This window comes from Pteropus vampyrus, unplaced genomic scaffold (assembly GCF_000151845.1).
Source record: "Pteropus vampyrus isolate Shadow unplaced genomic scaffold, Pvam_2.0 Scaffold137, whole genome shotgun sequence".
Classification (NCBI taxonomy): domain Eukaryota; kingdom Metazoa; phylum Chordata; class Mammalia; order Chiroptera; family Pteropodidae; genus Pteropus; species Pteropus vampyrus.
The window spans coordinates 5,499,346-5,510,398 of NW_011888918.1; the positions used below are offsets into that span (position 1 = coordinate 5,499,346).

An 11,053-nucleotide genomic window follows, 5' to 3' on the forward strand; every position below is an offset into this window, starting at 1 on the left:
GAGAGATGAGTACTAGGAAGCCAAAGGAAGGAGGAAGTGGTCAACTCTAGGGAATGCTAAGAGATCAAGTAAGATAGGAACAGAGGAGTGGCCATTGAATTTGGCCACATGGAAGTTATTGGTCCTCTTAACAAGAATAGACCGAATGTAGAGGTGGGGACCGAATTCCAGTTAGAGCGGGTTAGGGAGAGACTGTGAAGTGAGGACTGTAAACAAATCTTCTTGCTATAATGGGGGACATAAAAATGGGACAGTAGCTATGGGGGAAGTGGGGTCAAGGAACTGCGTTTTTTTTTTTTTTTTTTTTTTTTAAGAATAGAAGATGTGAAAACGTGTATGATTCAGTGGTCCAGTAGAGAATAAGAGCAAAATTATAGATACAGGGAAAAGTAAATTCAGTAGCAAGAACTGTGAGAAAGTAAGAGGGCCTGGGGTGCAAAGCACAGATGGAAGGTTGGATTTTACTTGATGTAGGGACAGTTTAACCACAGTAACAGAGGCCAAGTGGGGAGTGTGGGTCCAGAGGGAGGTGGATTGGTGGTGAGAAGCCCCTGCTTCCATTTTCTCAATGAAGAATGAGACAGTCATTGATGGAAAAGACCAAGAGGGGAGGGATGTATTTTGGAGGGAGATGAGAAGGAAGGGAATGGTCTTTTATTGGGGGAAAGAAGGGAAGCAAACACTCTGGGCTAGTGGAGATGACTGGGAGTGGTGATCAGCACCTGTTAGTGGTGTGCGGACATAGATGAACACTGTTGTCAGTTCTCCCTGTGTCTAATTTTTCTCTTACTGTGCTCGGCAGCTTGGGTGTGATTAGAGGGGAAGGATGACTGGGTTGGGGCTTTGCTGAGAGGACACAACAGATGGAGGGAGGAGCCAGAGCTGTGATAATAACGTACCATGGAATCTGAGCTGGATGTGGAAGGAAGTGAACAGTGGAGGGAGTGGAGGTGAATGAGTGAAAGTGAAGAAGGCTAGGGGTAATGGGTAAGCAACAACCTTGGGGGCCATGAGCAATGCCAAGACCCAGAGGCTCTTTCAGCCGGAATCGGGGAATGCTGCTCAGATACTCCCGACCTCTGGCTTGGCATTCAGCCTCTCTTGGTTCACTCAGGAGGCCAGATCTCTTCTGTACTTGACCAGGGCAGAAGGGATAGAGAAATGACTTCTCTATTCAACTACTAAAGATGGAAAAAGAAAACAGTCAGTTCTTCCTCTACAAGAGAGACAGTCTGCCATCCATGCGTTTTCTCTCACCTCCCTTTCATCAGCTCTCTGAAATGGGACAAGTGGTTCTTCCATTTAACAGATGCGGAAACTGAGGATAGGAGATGTAGGGCAGTGTTTATGTTGATGTGGAAGCTCAACGAATGCCTGCCAATTCTGAAAATGAAAATGTAAACCTTTAGAGGGGAGGGTGGGTGCACATAGATGGAAAATCAGATTTCCTCTCGAGGTTATTGAATCTCAGCCCTGGGCCCTATGAAGCTCTCAAAGGACATTTTGACCACCTCCTGCTTCTGCACAGATTTCCCTTGCACAGTAATTCCTGCCCTCAGAGGGTGCCCAGCCCCTTACTCTTCCTCTGCCTCTAAGGTTGCTGGCTCTTGGGGCCTGGAACTGCAGCTCCCTGGGCTCATCTTCCCACTCTGGCTTGCAGAGGGCTACTGCCCTGTGCTGTTGGCAGCAGAGTGTGGGGGTGGGCCCAGAATGGGAGGAGCTAACAGCAGCTGAGAGGTCTCTGACTTTCAGGAGGAGGGCAGTTTGGCTCTGAACACTTGCCAGGAAAAATTGCACAATTCCTAATTACCCCTTCTGGTTCACATCTCATGGCTCCTCCTCTCTTCCCCTGCTTCAGACTCTTGTAACTTTTAAAATTCCCCTTCCCTTCCTTTGCTTTTCTTTCTTTTAACCTTTGAAACATTCCATTTTACAAAAAAGGTGCGAATATAGCCGAGTTTTTTTTTTTTTTGAGCCATTTGAGAGTAAGTTGTTGACATGATGCTTGTCATCCCTGAATACATTAACGTATGTTTCCAACAAGCAAGGGCACTGTCCTATACAGCCACATGGCAGCCATCGAAATCAGGAGGCTAACATGAATACATTGTCATTATCTAGTGCTCAGATCCTAGTCATGTTTTGCCAGTTGCAATCACATCCTTCATAGCAGAAGGATTCAGTTCTAGATCACACGTTGCATTTAGTCGTCATGTCTCCAGTGTCCTCAGCTTTTGTGGCCTTTGACACTTGAAGATCACAGGACAGTGTTCCTTGGATGTCCCCCAGTTCGGGTTGTGTGACTCTTCCTCACAACTGAGTTCAGGTGACTTACCCTGCAGATATACCACAGATGCACACCGTGTTCTCATGGCTTAGTAGTAGGTGGCATGCAGTTTTGATTTGTCCCATTTCTGACAGCATTTACTTCGCTCACGTGGTTCAGGCGACGTCTGCTAGGCTCCTCCACAGTAAAGTTGCTCTTTTCCCATTTATAATTAGTAAGATTCTCTGGGACAGGTACTTCGAAATGATGTAAGTATTTCATTCCTCCTCATTAATTTCCCATTTTATTCAATAGGTTATATCTGTTATTATCTGTACTTACTTTGATACTCAAATTGTCCCTGATTTGGTCACTGGAAGCATCTTCAGACCTTTTGATGTCTCCTTCACTTTTTGTGAACTTTCTTATTTTTTGGCACAAATGTTTCAGGTTTGTCTTGTACTTTCCAGGCCTCTCTTTTAGCATTAGCCATTTCTCCAGCAAAACTTGCTTCCACTTATGGACAATGGCATTTAGAGATGAGGATCAGGGCTAGGCATGCTCATTTATTTTAGGATGCTAATGGTCCCAGTCTGTCTCAGTGGAAAGAACTAGAGAATGTGGGTGTGTATGCGTGTGTGTATATACACACTTACATAACATGTATTTCTACATCTGTCTATACATATTTGTCAAGTATCAGTTCACGTGACACCTCCACTTCTAATCCAACACCACGGTGTTTACTCTAGCTTTATCTCCCTCTCCATATTTATGACTCCTTCCTCTGATGGTGAAAAATCTGGCTCTTGTTATTCTAAATATGTTTACTTATTGGATCAATCCCTTTGTGTGTCAACAATTTTCCATTATCAGCATCTCCTGCCTCATGCAGACACTTCTATCACCCAGTGCTGGGCTCTGATGCCCTATGCCAGGCAGTGTCCTGCAGAGGTACCCTTCCCTCCTTGCTCAGGCTCCAGCTGGCAGAGGCACCTCCTGGGTCCCCAGACTTCACCCTCAAACACCACGGATGCTCTGCTTACCTTCTCCAGCTCTGACATACTGTGCTGGGCTGCCCTTACCCACTCAAGCTTCAATGGGACTGTTGTGGTATCCACACCCCACCCCTCCTTGGGCACAACCCACCTGATGGCTTTCGGATGGAATTGTTCCATGCTCTGTATGTCGATGGTTCAGATTTGATTACTGAGGCAAAGGCCCAAGAAAGACAAACCATTGCCCCCAAGTGAATAGCCACCCCTGAGCCTCATACTGGTTCTTGTTCCTCACATACATTGTATCAAGGAGGAGAGAACTCAAGGCCAAGGGGCCTTTATAAGGCAGAGTTGTCTTCATCTCTTCCTCTCCAGGGGCAGCAACAGTGGTGTGGAGCCAGTGAGGCCACCCAGGGCCCCGTCGCCACACAGCTCATCCAGCCTTGGCATGTATACTAGAAAGAGGACAGCTTGACTGCACAAATGCTTCCATGGAAATGCTTTTGAAATGCTGCGTCAGCCAGCATTTGTGTGGGTCTCAGGAGTGTAGGTGTAGAGACATAAATAACAATACAGGACATAAAATACCTGCCACCCAGAATCAATCAATCAATCTCTCTCCCTCTCCACCTCCACACAGCTCCTCAGGATGGATTATTCACATGTAGACACACTGCTCCACGAAGCCCCCCGCAGTGGCTGTGCAGTTCTCACATGGCTGCTTCCACAGGCATGGCCCCCACACGTGGTCACAGCCTCCTCTTTGACTTCGGCACTGACAACTATTATTTCCTCTCTTTCCCCGCCGAGGAAACCAGTGGGCTGCTGTGATGCTTAAAGAGGTAGATTCATTTGCGAAAGTTGACATGGGAGCTCAGGGATCGACACAATCTTTACAGTTCTAGAAACAAACAAACAAAAAAGTGTAATCTTTTTAATTCTCAGAAAACTAAAGGAAAAAAAGTATGTCCCTCCTTTCTCTTCTACTGGTACGTGTCCTGAAGTATTCACGTCATGGATGGAAGAGGCCTGAGCATAGCATGACAACAGAGTGGCAATGGACAGAGGATCCTCTGCAATGTGGTAGAAAGGAGGGCTCTGCCAAATCACTTCACCTTTCTGAGCTCTGCTTGCTTTCTGTCGATGCTCAGCTTGCAGGGTTGCTGGGAGATTAGAGATAATATATGTAAGGTGCCTACTCCGGGGCCTCATGTGTAGTAGGAGCTTAGAAAGCAAGAACTACAGGTCCTTTCAGGCTTAATGTTCTATACTTTGCTCCTTGCTGGCCACACATTCCAAGCTTTTTATAGATGGTGCTTGAATTCTCTGCTCCTGCAGCATTCCTCTGCATTCTGCAGTCTTTCCATTCTGAGATGAGTCCTCTGTCAGGGACCTTACCACCAGCCATCTGAGAGCCGTGATTGTAACAAAGCATTGCCTTCCACTGAGGTGGATTCTGCCTCCCTGAGACCTTCCCAACGCTTTATGTCTTTTCTTTGGATCCAGACAGAGCGAGGAGATTTCTTCACATGATTGCTCTCTTTCCCCATCTCCAGGCTACACACCCCCAGGTTCTTTACCCTTTGTGTTGATTTGAGTCACCTTTTCTTCTGGCCATGTCTCAGAGTATCTCTCACCCTTAGAGAGTCATGCTGAGAAATAAACACAGCCAGGCGGCTAGAGGGGTCCAGATGCTGTGCTTGTAACAATGCACCTCCAGTTTCCATTAGCAGTTGTGGGAAAAGCCATGTCACACTGGCACCGAGCTAGAATCAACTATAATATTACTGCCAACCTATATCTGCTCAGTAGATGTTTAGCATACAAACTGAGTCCCACTTTTTATTTATGTTAGATTCAGCCCTTCCTTACGAACAGAGCATTGCTCTCCCTGGGTCACTGTTCTCTGCTTGGTGTTACCTGCATATTTGATTGGTGCCCTGGGGTGAGTGTGGAAGCTCCTTCAGGCTCGTCCACGTTAAACTGTTAATCAGCTCCTTGGAATACATTTAGGTAGCCAGTTGTGAATCCTCACAATAATTTGTCACCTTCTCCATGAAGATGCCACGGAGGTAAGACCTTGTCAAACTCACTTTCTGTGTCTCAATTTCCTCATCTGTAAAATGGGAATCATGGTGGCAGATACCTCACAAGTTCATTGTGAGGGTTACAAAGTTACTGTATGTAAAACTGTGGTGTACCGGAGCAGGCCCTACAGGCTCCTGAGAGCTGATTGTTTACTTTTCAGTAGATTTATGGAATGGATGAAGTCACTTTGGTGGCTTGAAATTGGCCACAGTGGGAGTATTTATACTACAAAAACCAGCAAATGCAAAAATCAGGGCTTCTTACCTGGACAGCCAGTTGTTAAGTATCTATCAGTGTTCGGTGGGTGGTAAGCAGCCAATAGATGTTAACTATTGCTATTATTATTTCATTTATAACTTGATTAATAACCCTGTCAAACAAAGAAATGAGATGAATCAGCTATAATTGTTTTTAATGACCTGTACTGATGGTTCCTGGAAGTTGTTACTTCCTTTCCTGGGTACTTGTGAAGCAGCCCATTAACCAACTTGGGACGAGGTTTCCCGTACTCATGCATTCAAGCATTATTGTGCCACACTCTAGGCCCTGTGCCAGGCATGGGGGAGCCAGTGGCGAACGGGACAGATAAGAGATTTGCTCTCATGAAGCTTACAGTCTCACAGAGAAGGCAGACATCAAGGCAAGTGAACAAACAGCATCACGATAGAATTAAAATCGTCAAAGTACTTAGAAAGAAGCACAATAGAAGAGCTGAGAAAAATGGGGCATCCACTTTCAACAGGTGGTGGTAGAGGCCTGCTGGAGTTGCTCACCCTGCCTTCTGAGAGCTGATTCTGTGCCTCTCTTCCCAACCCTTTCTAGAGTGACATCATGACAGGAACTGAAATCAGCCATCTTGGAAGTATTTACACCACTGACATTAGCAAACGCTACAAATCAGGGCTTTTCCCCTCTCCTGGAGCCTGTTGTTAAACATTGAACAGCACAGCTCTTGGAGGAGAACTCTTTTCTGAGAAGAGGGGCACTGGAGCAGAAACCCGAGAGACAGGGAGAGGCCAGCGTGCCAAGAGTGGAGGGAAGAGTGTTTACCCAGAATCTGCCAGTACAGATTCCCTGAGGTAGGAAAAACTTCCTGCCTGTCCCATGTAAGTGAAACCTGGCATGGTTTTTGGAATCGCTGAGCCTTCTACATTCCCACTGATTTTAACCGCTTTGTCCAGTACCACTTCCTTCTTAATCTCCGCCCCCTTAGCCAAGCCCACAAAATCATCTGCCTGTGGCCAATGTATTGGGGAACTCCAGGCTGCACAGTGCTAGGGTTTTAAGTGATCAGTGGTAACTTGGAGTGGGAGACAAGTCTTGGTATGCTTTCGATTACCCAAGTGTTTGTCCAGCCAGTGCCCAGGGAAGGAGAAATGCCAAGCAGGATTGCTGGCCAGGGAAGGACTCTGGCCAAAGCTGAGAGCTCCAGCTGAGCAGACAGGGCCCTCAGCCCTCAAGAGAGCCGGAGCTTGCTAGGACATGAAGCTAGGCAGATATTGCACCAGGTACAAGGCAGAAGCTCAAGCCCCATGTTCTTGGGTGAATAGAGGATTTAGGAAGAGAAAGGGGAACCATATTTAAATTTCTACTATATTGAGTATACATAGTGCCCAGGGCTCATTTATGCCACTCAAGCTACAAGGTCTGTCTTCTGCAGGATACAGTCCAAGTACCACCAGATATGGAGGGTAAAGATGTTTATGTTCTCTTTCTCCCATCACTAGTGGCTCAAGAACGGGGCTGGGTCTGACCTTGTAACAGAGGTTTATCCATGTACCTGGACCCTGGAGAAGACAAAGATGGGAAACCCAGGCAGGGCTGACAACAGGGAGGTTGATGGGTTTTACCTCTGTGATGACTCTGCCTCTCCTCACCCTACCAAGCAACCTGTCCAACTTTCAGAGGAAGAATGGGCTGTCCTCGGGCTTTTCTGATTTCTTTTCTCCCGCCATCCCAGGCACTTGCTTGGTGTCCACAGCAATCTTGTGATGTAGGTGAGTTGGATATTGCGACCATCTGCAGATGAAGGAAAGGAATCTCAGGGAGGTTGGTGACTTGTATGCACCGGGCCTAGGTTTTGGCTCCACCTTTTGCCTCTCTAAACTCCAGTTCTCTCATCAGGCACGTGGAACAATGAAACCAACCACACAGGTTCCTGTGAGAATTATTGAGATAACACGTGCAATCACTCTGCAAGTTGCTATTCACATGCTAGTAATTTTTTTACCATCACGATGGGAACTAGTTCAAAGATCTTTTGTCTCTGAATCCAAAATCCTTTTTTCAAAATTACTTGTTCATCCATTCATTTATTTATTCAGTAATGATCTTTGAATATTTGTGAGGAGTCAAGTGCTCTACTAGAGCCTGGAAATAGGAAGCTAAAATAGACAACTAAGAGGAGGAGACCTCAGGCTTGAGGGGAGTCAGGCCCCAGAAGATGTGTGGCAGGTGATGTGGTTATCGCTAAAATAGGTGTGTGAGCAGGGTGAAAGGGTGGCAAGTGACTGTGCCGAGGAGGGTGGTGGCATCAGAGAAGTTCCGCTACCTTATACTGGGCTCCCTGTCCTCGCACTTTTGACCCTCATGCCCGCTCTTTCATGGGACATGATCTTCTCTGGGAGAGGGTGAGGACTCAATAATGGGGAGACCACTCATATCCTGCGGGCCCTGCTGACTCTGTTGAACACAGCGGAGACCCAAATAAGATCAGGCTGGCCTGATTGGTTTAAGAAAAAAAACTGTCAAACAAATGACCATGAATCAGAATGACTAAATTTATGTGATAACCACTCAAGCCAAAAATAAAAAAAATCCCACTAAAAACAACCCCCACCCCCAAAATCTGAATGTCAAATTTGCAAACATGAAGTTACAGGGAGAAAAATCTCCCAATTTGGAGTTTATCGCTTCCTGTTGTGCATTTAGTTATGATTAATCATTCTAAAATCTACGAGCAAGAGTCCTGTCATTGCTAGTTGAAAAAACCTTCCATCATCCTTATGGAATAAAAATATAGCTCTAGAGAGTGACTTCAATACAACCTTGAGTTGACACAGTTTTTGAGATGTGGGGTCCAGATTGAGCATGGGGCTCTGCAGCCCATGGCTGCTCAGAACCTTGCTATCAGTGGCTAAGATCCCCTTGCCATGGAGCAGGGATGTCTTTGGCTATGTACGCCCACATACTCTCTCGAGCCAACACAATGCCGTACATTGGCCAATAGCCCCTAATTAAATGCCATATACCCCACTACAAGTAGTAGCATTTTGCAGATTGGGAAATTGAATCTCGTAGTTGAAGTAATTGTTGGTAGTGACAATAGAAAACAGGAAGGATACCCCTCGATGACTCAGGCAATTGCATTTGGGTCCATAGAAACATGTAGCCTCCTTTAAAAAAATCAGACCTGAGGAGTTGGTGCAAACTAGGGTCAAACTGGATATTGAAGGCACTGTTTCTTTATTGATCTCAGTTATTCTCACCAATCATACTTGAGGAATACCTTACACATACTCAATACATATTTGAAAATCAAAGCATATTGGCGCTGCAAAGGATCTTAGGGATTTTCAGCTTAGAGAAACTCCCCCCACTGCCTTTTTTTTCCAATGAGGAAATTGAGGCCCCTCAAAAGAGAAACTATTTAAACAAGGTTAGTTGTCAGCTGGTACACGAGCATAAATTGTCTGCCTCCAGGACCCCAGCATAAGATTGTGCAGGTCGGGCACTACACAAAAGCAATGTGTAAGTGGATGAATGGGGTCCAAAATTTAGTTCACAACTGGGCTGGAGGGAAGTGTATCTTTTTTCCTTCGCAAAAGGAACATCTACTCACCAAGCCAAGTGGGAGCCATGGCTGCTCTGAGAAAAGTTTATATGCAGAAGGGTGATGTTAAGTGAGCAGAGGTCCAGACCATTGAGCGTTTTATAGGGTTAATTGATTCCTTCTGCCTTATTATAAACAGAAAGTGTGCAATTTTTGCTGTTCTGTGATCTAGTGTATCTCTATATGTCAGTATCTCTCTCTCTCTTCTAGCTTCCTATCATCTTTTGGACCCATGTTGATCAGGGGATAGCAGCAAATAGATACAAAGGCTGGTACAGAGAATAGGGAGAGCATTCACTCACTCTGGGTGGGGGGGCACTCATTCTGAAACTCAGATTCGGAGCAAATGTTTTTTTGTTTTTGTTTTTGTTTTTTACTCCTGGGTACAGGCCATTTTTCAGTTTTCCCAGCAAAGCTTAGCTGTTGTTTGATTTTTCAGAAGATGATACAGAAAGAGAGTTTCAGAGCATGAATATGTGTAACCTTTCAGAGGAACTGTTCAGATGGAACCAGCCAACCAATAAATCACCCTGTCAATTTCACAGCTGCATCTAAGAGAGCTTTTGCTCTGATCTTTGCAACAAATACAAAAAGAGACTCCAAAATTAGGTGTACATGTATGTCAAATGATCGAAAACCCAACTAAGAAGTTTCTCCTGCCACAGAAGGACCAGAAGGTCTTGAAAATGACTCATGAGCAGAGACCATGTAGAGCTGGGGCTTTATCCTCACCCTTTCCCCTTCACCTTTCTGTGGGCTGGCCAACAGTGGGGGAAATGCCAGGTGCCGTTTACCTTCTGCTGAGCTCCGGCTATGAGCCAGACACCTTACATACATTATTTTATTTCATCAGTACAACCACGTGCTAAGTAGGTGTCACTTTCCTGGATGTTCTTTGGAGAATTGGAGTTTGGTTTGATCAAGTAACTTGTGGAAAGTCATACAGCTAAATAATGAGAAGATCCAGCACTTAAACCCAGGTTTCTCTGACTGTAGAGCCCATGCTCTTGTCAAAACATCAAGTCACCTTCCTCATGAACCCACTGGGGGACGAGCCCTCACTGTGAACAGATGTAAGAATAGTAGAGGAATCAACTTGCACCGCTTCTTTGGGTTTGAATAATCATGGGCGCCTAAAATGGGGGATGGGGGCCATGAGAAGAGTGTTAGAGTCATGGCACATCAGACCTGGGCTCTATTTTCATGGCCCCCATGTGACTGCTCTAAGCTTTGGTTTCCTTAGTTGTAAATAAGAATAACAATAAAGTGTATACTTCATAGAGTTGTTTGGAAGGTTACATGATATGGTGCATGTCATGGGCTTAGCACAGTCTAGAATATAGTAACTGCTCAATACATTTAGGGAGAAAACATGAAAGTAGCTTTCAGTTCTCTTCACATGGTGAAGAGCATGGTGAAGAGTAAGGTTTGTCTCATCCTAAAAGTAGAATCAGAACAGGGCTAAAACTTGTAGGTCTGGCCTTGATGTGGGGTGCTCACAGTTCCCAGTTAGGATCCTTGCAAAGTATGGTCTTGGGGTTCTTATTTTCCAGTCATTACCATATTTAAGGGTAAAGTGGAAGAGGTGGAGCTGCCTGTGGAGAAGGTAGACATCATTATCAGCGAGTGGATGGGCTACTGTCTCTTCTATGAGTCAATGCTCAACACAGTCATCTTTGCCAGGGACAAGTGGCTGGTAAGTGTCCTGCATGCTGTCCCTTCATTGGTCTGCTGGCTGTCTTGCTGCTCTACTCCTGGCCTATAACCTAGGAAGAAAATGAAGACTTAGGATAGAAGGTCACCTCTTCTAGGTCCCCTTGTTAAACCAAACTCACTTTAAGGGACATGAATGATCATCCCTGGGTCCAA

The 11,053-nt window shown here is 45.5% G+C and overlaps 1 protein-coding gene across 2 annotated transcripts in view; it reads left to right on the forward strand.

Annotated features, from left to right (window-relative positions):
* Window positions 1-11,053, forward strand: part of PRMT8 (protein arginine methyltransferase 8) — a 190,951-nt gene that overhangs the window by 153,227 nt on the left and 26,671 nt on the right. For both annotated transcript variants that reach the window (XM_011367865.1, XM_011367863.1), the window contains exon 5: window positions 10,738-10,880. In XM_011367865.1, coding sequence (XP_011366167.1) covers window positions 10,738-10,880 — 143 coding nt within the window. The remainder of the gene's footprint in view (window positions 1-10,737; window positions 10,881-11,053) is intronic.